This window comes from Pyxicephalus adspersus, chromosome 4, assembly GCF_032062135.1.
Source record: "Pyxicephalus adspersus chromosome 4, UCB_Pads_2.0, whole genome shotgun sequence".
Taxonomy (NCBI): Eukaryota; Metazoa; Chordata; class Amphibia; order Anura; family Pyxicephalidae; genus Pyxicephalus; species Pyxicephalus adspersus.
Genome location: NC_092861.1, coordinates 110776272 through 110791343, shown reverse-complemented (window position 1 = coordinate 110791343; position 15072 = coordinate 110776272). Strand labels below are relative to the sequence as shown.

General features: G+C 37.1%; 1 protein-coding gene across 1 annotated transcript in view; it reads right to left on the bottom strand.

Annotated features, from left to right (window-relative positions):
• STXBP5 (syntaxin binding protein 5) overlaps window positions 1–15072 on the bottom strand; it is a gene marked incomplete in the record, with an annotated part of 197039 nt that overhangs the window by 95176 nt on the left and 86791 nt on the right. Inside the window, 1 exon segment of the mRNA XM_072409289.1 lies at window positions 8459–8593. Coding sequence (XP_072265390.1) covers window positions 8459–8593 — 135 coding nt within the window.

Below are 15072 nucleotides of genomic sequence, written 5' to 3'. Positions count from 1 at the left end.
GTTATGATGCTAATTTTCCTAAATCCATGGTATTTTATTATTTGTCCCCCTAGAGGTCATTGTTAACTTAAAAGTAAAAACATCAACAATAATTTTGTCCTAATATGTTAAACCATGAACATTAGTTAATTTTTATAGATATTTACTTTATTTTCAAATATAACTTTTTCAATAAAGTTGAGCAAAGATGGTGTTGATCTGACACATTTCTACTTTCAATACATTCCTACCAACAGATGGCTTTTTCTACCTTGCTACAGCCTGCTCTTTTCCAGCACAGGGGCTATAGGGGATCTGGCAGCTTCATCTACTGGTTGATATTACACCTTTTCAATAAGTCCCTATCCAGCCAGATATCTAGTTTGATTTCATGCTTTAGGTCCCTTATTCTGTGCCTTCCAAGTTCCAAACTAAAATTAAAAGGTTCTCTGAACCTTATATATAGAGTGGTGGTCCATCTGTTTACTTGAAGCAATAAAAGCTATAAAAGTTAACAGAGGGTAAAAAAAGGCCCCAATTTATTCTATATAAAAATAAATTTGCCTAGAAATATAGATTTAAAAGACAGAATCAATTAAATTCCTAATATCCAATACCACCAAACACTTGTCTATGAGACCTGAAGCAGCTGCGACAAACTGGGAATAGAAAAGGTTGACATAGCATAACAAAGAATCCCTGGGTTTCCTTCTAAATGCCCATGTGGACCATGATCCCATTCACCCCTTTAAATGAGCCATACTCTGTTGGAAAGCCCTATGAAGTACAGCTCAAACCTAAGTAATTTTTTTTTTTTATAAAAATTCTAAGGTTTCATAATTTTTTTTATGACAAAAGTTATTCCAGGTATTTTTTTTACAGAAGACCAAACAGTTTATCTGAAGACATAAGCAATGCTATGTAGTCTGGTAACATTTCTTTATACCACCAACAGAAATGTGTTAAGAGAAATGTATACTTACTCAAGCCTATATAACATGAAAAAAGAAAGATAAAATAATGATATTCTGCAGAATTTGTTCGTACATACCACAGCAGTCTTTCACAGAAAATGCATTGCCTTGCAAAAGTAGTTATCCCCCCGGTTTTTTTTCTGTTTATCACAATACACTCTTAAAATAGAATTGAAATGATATTTTTTGGGGTGGCACCATTTGATTTTCCCAACATGCCAATCACTTTGAGGGTGTAAAATACTTTTATCATAAAACAAAAATTAAGAAAAAGGAAATCAAGGTTGTGCATAGGTATTCACCTCCTAACTTCTTCAAGTTAGAGTTGGTGTATAGTAATTTTAAAGCGATGCTCCTTTCAAATGAGATCTGGCCTTTTCAGTAGGTCATTCAAAGACACTTAAATGCTTCCCACTTACATTACAATGTAGTATTAGCAGTTTGAGGTTATTGATCTTCTGAAAAGGGAGGCCTTGATCTCAGTCCCAACTCCCAAGCAGACATACAGATTTTCCTCAAGCATTCCCCTGTATTTAGTGATATTCTCTCCCTGGTGATTAAAACTATTTGAGCAGCATGATGGTTCTCACTGGGAATCGTGTTCTCGAGATCATGGTCCCTGTTCGCTTTGTGCCTCACATGGAGTCCTGATCCGACCAGAGAAGCTTTTTATGTGTTTCGGAAGTCCACCACATGCAGTGTTTTTTATTTTTAAGCTTTTTTTGTTTTTGGTCTACTCTTCCGCAAAGCTTTACTGATTGGAATGTAAAGCGTAAAGTGGTCCCATGGACAAATACTCGCATCTCCACTGGGGATCTTTGTTGCTACTTCAGTGTTATCCTTGGTCTCTTTGATGCAACTCTGATTCATTTCTACCTTTTGTTCACAGTGTGAGTTTTGGTGGCCAGTCTTCTCTTGTTTATATTATAGTGCATTTTGTTATAATGGATTTAAATAGTGCTCAGTAAAATATTGCTCTTTTTATAACCCAACCCTGATGTATACTTCTCCATAACTTTGTCCGACACACACACCGTCCATTGCATGAAATCCAAATAAAAATCCAAATAATTTCAGGTAGTAATGCAACAAAAGAGGAAAAACAGAGGTGGATGAATACTTTCACTGTATCCGTATTTCATCTACTTCCAGCATAGTTCTGACCTACATCAGACCACAATTTAATTTGTTATCCTGTAGTTACCATTAGGTTTAAACAAATGGTCAACACCTTTAACCTATGAAACCATAAAATTGCATATTTACAAATGCAACATGAAGTCTTAATGCAAACTGCTTTACTAATCACAGGGAACAAGACTGCTTTAATGGACTCCACTTGTTCCTATGCTTACATTTATTTTACAACCCTCCCAGGCAATGCATCCACTGAAATGAGAATGCTCCATACTTCCCTTATGGAGGAACACATGACTCAGAGGTTACACAAGTTATATTCCTTGCTTCCTATGGCTCAGCAAAGAGAATGAAAAGCCACAGAAGAGGAAAACATTAAATAAATGGCAAAGCTTTCCCTTGCGTGGGTAAACACAAGCATAAAAATGAAGAGAAACTCACTGCTATATCTGTTAGCTACATAGAATGTGTTCAAATTAATTATATCCATAGCACAGTCTTGTGGTTATCCTTAATGCAAAGCATTGCCAGTAAGTCAAGCAAACCAATAGCTTGCACTCTACAAGTATGTCTAATTCTTTTTCAGGGGCAAAAAATAATAGGCAATGTATACTTTCACAAAACAACATGGCATATATTCATGAATATTACAAGTGACAGCCACTTCTAGAGGCAAGAACACCCAGGGGGTCAGTTCTAAAACTACTCAGAAACTTCACAAATATGTTACTTATGCAAAATATAATCTCTCCAAAAAAACTAACATAAAACTAATTCTTTATTTTGACTGTAAAAGAAGCTTTAGTTTTAATGATCTACCAAAACGACCCAAAAATAACTGTTAAAATGTTGATAACCAAAAAAAGATATGTGTCGTTTTTCTTCCTGTTAGCAAAGTATACAGTTTGATCCCCCAGATAAGGGAGATGGACAGATAAACCAGAAGTGGCAAAAACTTATGTAACAAACTACTTGCTTAAATTAAGAGAACAGGGACATCGGGTATGTGTTAATATCTACTAGTTTGATGTTATAATTTGGACACACAAACGCCTATACTATTTTTAAAACTAACCTCAATATCATTTCACTGGGTCATTTCAACAACAGCCATTCTGTTGTATGCATGATCCAATATCGAGCAATTTCTGTTGTACTTGTGTATACATATATAACACTAGTATACGTTGGTACATAGAGAAGCTCATAGTCAACTAAAGGACTGCAAGGTGGTCAGGTTCTGTGACTAAAAAACAGGCCAAATCATCTTTATGCCCATCTGCTGTTTGGATTTTCATCAAATGTGGTGAAGCCAAGCATTATCATGGCCAAACATTGTCTCAACTTTAGTCTCAGAAGTCTTGTAGTTGTGGTTTGTTTTAGTGTCTGTACAGCCTGAGATAAAGCGCTTAGGTTTTTTACAACTTATGAGCTTGCGTGAATTTGCTGGGATGTCTACTCCTTGGAAGCCTGGAAAATGTCTCGAATGTTTTCCACTTATAAAGAATCTTTCTCATTGTAGAATGTTTGAAAACAGGCTTATAACCTTTCCCAGATTACTAGGCAGCAGCAATTGATTCTCTAATACATTAGTGATGTCTTTCCTCCTTGGCATTGTGTTTGACAGACAACTGAATGCTTCAGACCAGCAGACTGTCAAAATTCTGTCTTAAAAGAGATGATTACACTTGCTGATGACCAGTTAATTAGGTGCATTTGATTAGCAGCCCTTGGCTGCTACTTAGCCACGTAAATCCTACGAAAGTGGTAATGGTGTACTTTATTTTTTGCACACCATTTCTGCACTTCATCTTTGTTAAACAAAAGAACGGCATGTTGGCATGTTGTAATATGTCATGTGTTGTTTATCTGAGTTTCTGATACATTAAAACATTGTAATAGACAAAAATTGGGTGCACTTTCTTTTTATCACAACTGTGTATATATACACTGACTGGCCATTTTATTAGGCACGCTTGTTCAACTGTTTGTTAAGACAAATATCAATAATCAACTAATTACACCGCAAGAAATCAACTAATTACAACCGCAAGAAAAGTATTTAGGCATGTAAATATTGTCAAGATGACCTTCTGAAGTTCAAACTGACCATCAGAATAGAGAAAGAAAGGTGATATAGGTGACTTTGAAAGTGGCATGGTTGTTGGTACCGGGTGAGCTGGTCTGAGTATTTTAGGAACTGCTTATCTGCTAGGGTTTTAATGCAAAACCGTATCCTGGGCTTAATGAGAATGAATAGAGAGGAAACAGTAACTCAAACAACCACCCATTGCAACTGATATAGGCAGATGAGCATAAACAGACAATACACTGAACCTTGAAATGGATGGGCTTCACTAGCAGGAGATCACACCGGATGCCACTTCAACCCAGAAGAGGTAGCCCATAGTAACCATGGCCAGGAAGATGACCCCAGCGGAGAAGCGCCGCCTACAATACCTGATTCCGAGGAAACCAAAGGGAGAGACAACACCTAAGCAGCCAAAAAGTAGGTCCTGCATGGGTAGTCCTCTCCAAAACCAAAGGCTATTTCAATGCTGGTGGTGTGGCAACTGGAAAACTGTTGCTGCTGGGTGTTCCATCCGCCCGTAGCCCACAGACTTTGGAGTAAAAAAAAATAGGGTGTCCATGTTTTTTCATCCAGGCCTGATTGCTGATCCTGAGGTTCAAACTCATGTTGGCCAGATCGGTAGGCATACTTTACATGCTTTGCTTGACACTGGGAGCCTTGTCACATAAGTGCCATGTGACCACGTAGGAGTAAGTGTGCGTGCAAAGGGACTGTAAGAAATACCCAACAGGCCTTATGCTAGAAGGAGCCTCGGGCTCCTATTTACCCAATTTATCATAAACTGGAAACAATCTTCAATGTGTATTCAAGTACAAAAACCTATTTTTCCAAAAAAGCATTAAATTAGTTGTTGCCAAAAAGGGAGGCTGCGCAGCACAAATTAACTGGAAAAAAAAATTGCCCCGTGTAGAAGTAAATTGAAAGCTCAATACAGCTGCAAGCCATAAAAGTGAAAAAGTTGTAAGGAAAAGAGGTAAATTTAAAATATTTATACTGTAAGTGATTCCTAGAAAGCACTAGCACTGAATGAATGTACTTGCATTCAGGATCTGTTTTTTACTGTAGGAATGCTACAGAACTTTTTACCTGCAACACTTAAAACAATGAGTTACAAGTAATTACTAAAACAGAGTTAAACAGTATAAATACAAAAAGGTTAAAGAAATGTGTCAAAGCAATCAATGAATAACTTTTTTAATAACCGTGTTGAGATTTGTTGTTTAAAATGAGGCCTGATGCATCAAATGATGTTAAAGTGACGGTTTTTCCACTTTTAATATTGCTCAACAGTGCATGTTAGACAGCTCCTGGTTCATTAAAAATCAGTAATGGAATATACACATCTCACGCTGAGCAATAATTACAGGAGAGTATTTATACCACAGAGAATTTATCATTCATTTTTAGCAATTACCAGGTTTGCATGAATAAGTGCCGGTATTTGTCGAGCTGTCCAAGGTGCTGATCTTATAGTATTACAGAGCTAGCATGGCAAGGGTTCCATTTTTTACCCCCCAAATAAAACAAGAAAAAAACAACACTCCCTTTCCCCAGCAATTCTCTCTGGGCTGAAGGTTCATGCAGATCCCAATATGGCAAACTTTTCTATAAGAAAAAGGGGTTTTGGGTTCTTGCAAGTATTACGGGTTTCCAGATGTAAGATGAAGGGGAAAAAAATACATACAAAAAAAGTGATTTTCCTAAATCATTATGGTCAGTTAAAACACAACACCATCAAACATTGTTTTCACCATCAAACTTTTTGAGACGTGAATAATGATCCTAACTACTAACAATCTTTCTTGTTGGACAACCCATATCCCTTATAAACCAGTGGGAGTTCTCAGTTATTGATATTTTATCTATTAATTAGTATTATACATTTAGTATATCTTATAAAAACCTACAAGCAACAGAAGTAATTGATATTCTTGGACCACTTCTAACAAGGCTTTAGATTCATCCTGACCAGGTAAAGTTACAATCACTTTGAATCCTGAAAAACCAACTATGACAGATGATGTCTCTTTTCTTAACCCTCTCAGATATATTACACCTATATGTTTGTTAAAGCGAAACTAAAAATAAAAAAAGACACCTTTAATCCAGCAGATCCCTCGATGGTGCTGGTCGTTCCCACAATCTGGTCCCGTGTCATCCTAGAATTCCTCTTTGTCCCAGCGCTGAGGAAGTTCCGAGCGCCGCCATCTTCTGTCTTCTCGCTATGTCACCCAATCTCGCACTGCGCTGGTGCGATTGGGTGACATAGCCAATGTGAAGGGGGAAAAAGAGAGCCAATCTCATTGTGCATGAACAGAAGAAGCAGCCATAGCCCAGGATGCATGACGTAGGTATCACAGGAGGCTCTGGGTTCCTATTGCAACAGCAATTATTTTTTCTAAAAGGTTGTTGCACCTTTTTACTTTATTACATTAAACATTTTTACCTTTATTTTCCCATCTTCCACTTCTTTTTCTTTCTTCTTTTTATTTGTGAAGTCATATTTTACACAGTAAACTACCTTAAAAAACAATTAACAATTACCCTTTCTGGCTATTTTTGAACTGTATGAATGTTGAGCCACTATGCTAAATTAGAAATCAATGACTGAACTTGGCTTTCCCTGACATAAGGTTTTCTCCCTGCCATGTATAAAGAAAAGCTCTTGGTTGCCAGATAAACAAAAAAGGAATCTTCAGGGTAACAAAGGCACTGGTTGTAATTAACAAAATGTCTTTTTTCTTAACAGCTTCCTTTGAACAAGTTATAACTTAACCCTGCATAATATGGCTTACTATCAGCAAACTGTTCTGTGGAACAGGTGAAGGTGGAAGACAAGCAGAATAGCTATATGGGCATGAGGCAATTTGGAGACAGGTTTTAGTGTATGTGGTTGTCAGACGTTGCTATGTCCGCTTAGAACTATAAAATGCAAAATTGTAATATATTTACTATTTTTGTTGATCTAAAATGAAATATGACATTTCCAAAAACTAAACCTACTAAATTATTCTAAAAATCAGAGGTTTAAAAGACACATAAAATTGCACAGCACATAAAAAGTAAGGTGTAATGGTAGGCTGTACATTCTCTTTGAACAACACGGTGGCTCCGAGGTTAGCACTCTGGTCTTTGCACAGCTAGGTCCCAGGTTCAAATCTCGACCAGGGCACTTCTGCGTGGAGTTTGCATGTTCTCGCCATGTTTGTGTGGGGTTCGTCCCACATACCAAAAACATGGAGTTAGGTTAATTGGCTTCCACCCAAAAATTTTGACCTTAGACTTTATTAAAGACATATGACCATGGTAGGGGCTTTAGATTGTAGATTCCTTTGAGGGACAGCTAGTGACATGACTTTGGGCGCTGCATAGTATGTTAGCACTATATAAATACTATTTAATAAAATAATAAAAATTTAAAGCCCAAATGTTGCTGAGTGTCTAACGTGTGTGTGTCCTGCACAGCACACGCCCACTACAAACGTAGGGAATTCCCTTTCCTTGTGCACGCACGCACGCACGCACACACACACACACACACACACACACACCACAAATTATTCATTTGAATACAGAGGCTGTGGGCTAGGGAACGTCCCCCTGTCCAGTAGGCACAAAAGAAGTGAAAGGATAGCTTTCCAATGTGAAATCTCTTAGTGACATAAGACAGAAACCAGTGTCTTAATTGAAAAATTTACCCTCTATTCCAGTTCTAGTGGAAACTATGATTATGGTAGGGTCGTCAAACGGAGGTATAATAAGTCTTAACTATAAATAATAAATTACGACTTTTAACAAGTGACTGACACATTGGTGTGTACAGTAGACTTTGGTTCATGGGACTGGCACACACAATCTTCTCTATTATTAGCAGCCTAAAATCAGAGTCTATGTAAATTCTGGGACTGTACCCAAGAGTAGTTTTAATAAAATCATGCAGCTGTCAAAAGCTTAAAAAAAAGGAATAAGGGCGCAGAGTACAAGCACAGCTTGGAAACAGTGTCATGCCACATAAATGCTTCAAGTGATTTTATCTGCTTGGATTTCTCGGCAGCCAGCATTCAGGCCTCCAAAAAGTAATTAGCTCTCCGAGCAAGAACTGACGTCTATAAACTGATAATCTAGTGAGGCATCAGATTCTCTGCAACCAATTAGAAGGAATTTATGCATCTTTAACTTGGCTTTGTGCCCTCCTTTCTAGAAGGCTGCTCAGGGCACCTTCATGCAGCACTGCCACAAATGTTCTCATTAATGTCACTGGCTACGTAACACTCACAGTTCAATGGCTTTATTCCACATGATGACGTAGCCTGAGAGCGTGAACGACTCCACGTTGACAATGTGAATGTTTCCTCTTTCGGTGCCCACGTAGAGCCATTTGCTCTGGAAAGGCAGGTGACAAAATGTTATCCTAGAGAGAGAAAAAACAAAAATCATTTATAAAAGTCATCAATAGGGCATCTGTTATAATTTATAGGAACTCAGAAACAGTAAAGATAACCAGATAAGTTTATATGACTTTAACATCAATACAGTAACGACTCAAAAGTAGAAAATGTGTAAACTCTTCATCAGCTTTTCTTTTTTCAGTGTCCCACAGGAGAGGTTCTTGATATTACACACTGGAAAGGAACTGGACCTTTTAACTGGGTGCAAAACACTAATCAACAAGAAAAAAAATATATGTTGCCAGCACACCATGCTTAAATGATTCTTGCATTTTTTATGTGAATAATTATTATAGTCAAATAAAAGTACAGCATTTTGAGCCTATTCTTGATGAGCCTTCTCACCAAGGCAGTGCGAAAAAAAAAACACATAACATTGCCTTAATGATGAGAACTGCAATGGTTCCTAAACACTGTACGTTTTATGTGACCAAAACAATAATGCAGAGTAGCAGAAGGTTAACTTTAATGTTTTTGGTTCAACCTTACAACTTCCTGAGTTAGCTTTTTGCTCAATAAACAGCAATAAAGTTGTTGGTCCATGGTCCATTGAGTAGGGAGGATAAAGAGGGATGACATAGAAACCTGCACTGCTGAACCAGGAAAAGCATATGTCACCTCCCTGGCTGTGCACTCTGATAAAGCTGTTTGGATAATAGGACTTGCTTATGAGATTTTTTTTGTCATTTGCAAATGCATTTAAAAACAATTTTTTTTAATGTGCATTTAGTTGTTTTGCTTGATGTCAGCTTTAAACATCAATATCCATTTAAACTTCTCCTTACTCAGTCCTTATTCTCCATTCTAGTTGCATAGACAAACTTACATATAACAAACTTATGAAATTAAATTTCATTTACAGTCTAGCATACCCCTGGACATTTGCTCTTTTCGTTGTATATTAAATACAAAGATTGGATGCAGAAAATATACCCTGTTTTGCAATTCTGCCTTTCATTTCTGAACTAGGGTTGCTTATAAAAGTAGGGTACCATGATTAGCTCTAGCAGTGATTTGGAACCAGGGCTAAACCAATCTAATTCTGCCTTGTCCCACCTTTCTCTCTCTCTCTATCTATATATATATATTCTATTGTAAGTATCTGCTGCAGAAGAGGTGCCTTTTGGAGGTAGGGCGGTGTTCTTCAAAGGAATGAAGCTTTCAAAAGAACTACACTGGACCCTTCAATTTTCTGACTTCAACACAGCATCTGTTGTACCAATTCCTGTGAAATACCAAATAATGTATATCTTACTACCACAATAATATTTACATTACACAATTACAGAATACTTTTTCACCTTTGTGCTTCACCACGATACATTTAAATAAACAAAAAATTCTGAACTAAAAGGTAACCTGCAAAAGGTTATCACTATTTTGGGGCATAATTAGCAACTGGATTTTCTAAGACTTTAAAAAAGTAAAAAAAAAAAACAAAAAAAACCCCCTGTGGTCGTGAACTGTTTAAAAAAAAAAAAAGAAATTAAGTTTGTATGCATTTTATGTAAAGAGAGGCAGAAAGAACAATATAAAATATTTATTTATGACTAGTGATGCAACTATTAGTCCAAACTATTTGACAAAGCGGTACTTAGCAGATATTACATTAAGGGACACAAATATTAGGCCTTGGCTCTTCTTCCTTTACATAATTTTCTTTGTACAAGGACATTGAAGCCCTGCCTTTAAGGAATGATTCATGAGTACTAGATGCATTGTTTTTAACTTTGCTTTTACAAAGGGCTCATGTCAAGGCAAACAGCTAGCAATGCAAACACACATATAAAGCTTTTAACAATTTGTGCTACTAACAACACATTTGCAATAAATATTTTATGCAGAGGTCTTATGGAATTTACAAGGGAGACCAATATGACCTGAGGTGAACGCATAAACAAATATTACCGAGTTTCCTAATACACATAAAGTGAATGCAAATACACCATTTCAGATGGATTACACAAACATGTTAAAAATCTGTCTAATTTAGACTAAATAAAATACAAAAAAGCATAACCAGATGATACCTTGAGTAAAAAACAAATGCACTAAGGTCAACAGAACCAGACATATACATTGGGGGAAAAAAGCATTTGATCCCCTGCTGATTTTTTATGTTTGCTCTCTGACAAAAAAAAATGACCGGTCTATAATTGTAATGGTAGGTTTATTGTAGCTGGGAGAAACAGGATAACAACAAAAGGACCCTCAAAAACCCAGTGCTCAAAAGTCAGAGCTTGATGTGTATTGTAATGAATGAGATAAGTATTTAATCCTCTATCAACCAGCAAGATTTCAGGCTCCCAGGTGTCTTCACTGTATGCAGGTAACTAGCTGAGATTAGGAGCACCCTCTGTAAGGGAGTGCTCCTAATCCAAGCTTGCTACAGTACCTGTATAAAAGACACCTGTCCACAGAAGCAAGCAATCAATCAATCAGATTCCAAACTAGCCACCATGGCCAAGACCAAAGAGCTGTCTAAGGATGTCAGGGATAAGATTGTAGATCGACACAAGGCTGGACTGGGCTACAAGACAGAGAACGGTGATGAAGCAACCCAGAACTACTACTGTTTTTCTGCTAAGGGGACAGGACACCATCACTGTATTGAAGGGACAATGGACGGGGCCATGTACCGTCAAATCTTCGGTGAGCACCTCCTTCCTTCAGCTAGGAAACCAGAAAAATGTCTTTAAAGTCAGTCATATTACAACCAGGTAAATATCCATAGGGTAAAAGTCTATATATTGAGACAACCACAAATCTGCAAAGTCAGACATGGTAAACAAAAAAAAGCTAGCTAGCAAGCATACCTGAAGAAGGGGTAAAATTCTTAATAATATGGCAGCTGTAGTGATGACAGAGAGAGCACAGAACAATGGCAATTGGGAGGTTTGGCAGGCTGCAATTTTTTATGTGACAACAAGTATAGTTTTCAAATGCTCTGCATGGCTATCTACCATGCATGGCTACTTGGTGAAGTAGGTCATAGCCTAAGTAGAAATTCACATTCTGACTTGTTCAGTAAGTACTCCCATTCTTTGGTGCCTATAGCTTTTATCTTGTTGTAAGTCCCATGGCCGAGCTTCCTGGCACTAGGCAGTATGTTTTACTCTAGAATGTCCTGAGAGTCTTGAGATTTTATTGTTCTCTGCTCATCTGTCCAATGGACATTCTCTCAGAAGCATTGTGGCTTGTCAATATCCATTTTATAAATCCCAGTCTAATTTTTCTGCAAACAGTGGAGTCTCCCAGGCTCCTATTCATTTAAGCCTACCACTGTCTCTGATCCATAATACTGTAGGACACACAATGATACTAAAAAGTAGAGTAACAGAAGAGTAACTACTTTCCTCCATTTAGAAAGGATAAATTACTAACTGCATATTAGAAATATGTGTATTACCAATTGAAAAATATATCCATGTATGACCTTTTTAGGGGTACCAATAATGTGTCCAGGACATTTTTGAATACCTTTGTGCGGTCTTCAAAATATACTTTATTTTTAATGCAGAGATTAAAAAAAACAAGGCCTAACACTAAACAAAAAAAAAAAAGTTTTTAGTTTAGTGTTAGGCAAGTGATAACTATGGCATTTACCATTCCTGAGCACCTACTGTCAAACACTAGGTGTCTATGACCTGTAACTGGCTGCAAATGCCTAGCAATGCAGTTCCTTTTTCCCTTTTTTTTTTTTTTTTTTTTGGGGGGGGGGGCATTTAGGCATTTGCAAGCAGCACACATTTTAGGTACAGGGAGGCAGCAAACCCCCCTGGACGCGACACATGGTATCCAAAAAACGGGCTAACGATGCCATCTCCTACCATTAGCACAATGAAGGATAATGCACAGACCTATTTAGTACAGAAATCCATGGCCAAGGCAATTACTGCAGATTAAGCACATCATTCATGTACCAAAAGGCAGAACTAAACCTGTACTTGTCTCGCTACCTACTTAATATTGCTCAGATATTAAAACCAATTCATATTTTACTTACTTTTACTTTACATATTTTACTTCTAAAGTAAATAGAAGCATTAGGTCTGTGTTGATCTACATTGGGCTTCTGATGATGGGATTGATAAGTTTAAGACACTTCTAATAACATTAAAACCTAATTGAGGTGCATTTGGCCTGGAGCCGTCTTCTTACTTGCTTCTAGAAGTATCTGCATCATCTTAAACTTGTATGGGGCACAAATGAGAACTAATGGCTTTGCAAAAAGATAGCTGCTTATAAACATGGCAAATCTTGATTGTTAATTGCTATTAAAAAAAAAAAACTTATTTATACTTTTAAAGGCAGTCCAATATGCAGGTCTACTTAAACAAGACAGCTGTCTGTACAACAAGTATAGCTGTCCACTTCCAGTCTGAGTATTATTTTAAATGAAGTATTCAGCTCCAAAAACTTCCCTTATGCTGACTATATTAATTCTAATACTGCAAAGGCACAGAAAGGTGCCATTGTGCTCACAGTTAGATCTATAGTCAGTGTTCTCCCGAGCTCCTTTTAGCATGGAGCACCATCCGGGACTTTTCAGCAATCACCTGGCAGTTTTTGACTGGTTACTGAAGAGTTGGGTCACAATACAGGGGGGCTCCCCCCCGCCTACAATTTCCTCCCATCCAGCTTAAAAAAATTTCTGGGTTGAGCACTGCAATTATCCATGATTTTTGAAAACTGCTTAACCTTTTATGTCGACCTTGTGTTAGAGTTACTCATGTTACATATCTCTCAAACAACTCGCACTGACCAGTAGTACATTCAAATGCAAATTGAGGCACTTCTTCAATTCTATCACCCTTATTGTACCCTTAAAACTATTTTCTTCTTATTAGAAAGACAATTGCTTTTTCAGTGTAGTAAAAGTAGTATTAAAGAGGTTTGTAAAAGTATATTTGGTCAGCTTTGAAAACCACAATGGCCCTCTTTCCTATGAATAGATTGCAGAACCATTACATATTGTATTCTTGAAAAAGTTGTCTTCGCAGAGCTGTTGAACTTCACTTAAACACCAGTAGACAATTCTTTTCTATTAGAAACCTGTGTGTGTTGTTTTCTAGTTTGAAAAAACAAAAGAAGGGAGTTTTTCAGGAACTTGGAAAATTTAGCATCCATGTAGATACATTATATTCTTTGCAGATATGAGTGCGCTTTAGTTTTGATTTTAAAAGCAGGGACTGTTTCAGAAGCCAGGGGCATTCGGCCACCATATTGGTAAACTTTCCTCCTTGAAGTGATGAGTGCACTTGGGTTTTGATTAGTTTGTGCTAGCTTAAAAGCTCTACAGGAAATAGCAAAATGTGCAGAAAGTGATTTTCTGAAGAGGTATGAACACAATAAAAGTAATTTGGCACTTGTTTTTTAGGAAGGAATGTACCTTATTTTCCACACATCTATATTTAGCATGATACAAATTACTTTTGTACAGACTAAAGCAATAAAAGACTTCAGTATTGTTCTTTATGCACATACACCAGGCATTGTTTCCACAGTACACAGAAAACAATTCCTGTTCTCAGCGTGTGAAAAGGGGCCTCAGGTTCTGAGACTTGGAACAATCTCGCTTAGTAATTAGAACAATCAATGCAGATGATACCTTTTGTCTGATTGCTAAGCTGCTCTTTTCAAGAGCCAACAAGCATGCATATGGCAATCATAGGAAGCACAACCAAACCATTAAGTTGTCAGATCAAGAACAAACATTGTCACCAAAAACTTTCTATCCTGTCTAATTTTCACTGTGTATAGTTACTAATAATAGGACAAGGGTGTAAACATGTCCGTTAAGTCAGTCTTTTGTTTTAGTATGATTTTGCCTTATATAAACGGTCATGTATTTGTGCTGTATACAGTATAAACTGGTGATTTTAATCACAATATAAAGCAAACAGGCCCACAATAAAGCCTTAGAAGCATATGTGTTTATACCCTTAATTTTCTAGTACATGGCTTAAATCAGCCATTGAAATAAAAGGACATTCATGGTTTTATGGGTTTGGCAGATCCGGTGACGGACTCTGTGCTAGTACTAGTACAGGTAACCAATCCAGAACTTCACATGTATGTGGAAACAGTCAGTAAGCCCTTACTAGAAACATGCTTATAGCTTACAGTGCTTTTTCCAGTTTTTGGTGGCTAAACAAAATGGCCACTGGAGCAGTGGTCAACAACCTTTTGGGCCTCACGGACCACTAAATTTATAATCCCGTGGACCATTAATATGATTTTTTTGATCTTCCTAATGGTGCCTGATGAGGTCTGTGGAGGCTCTGATTCATTGATCAGCTCACGGGTAAGTGAAGTTTTACTATTGCTACTATTATCATTAGTTGCATTATCTTTGGTATTACTAAAGAAATGCAAAATATTTGTTTGCTTTTTCTCCCTCATTATGGGTCTATGGGTCAAACAAGAAATGATAGTTTTC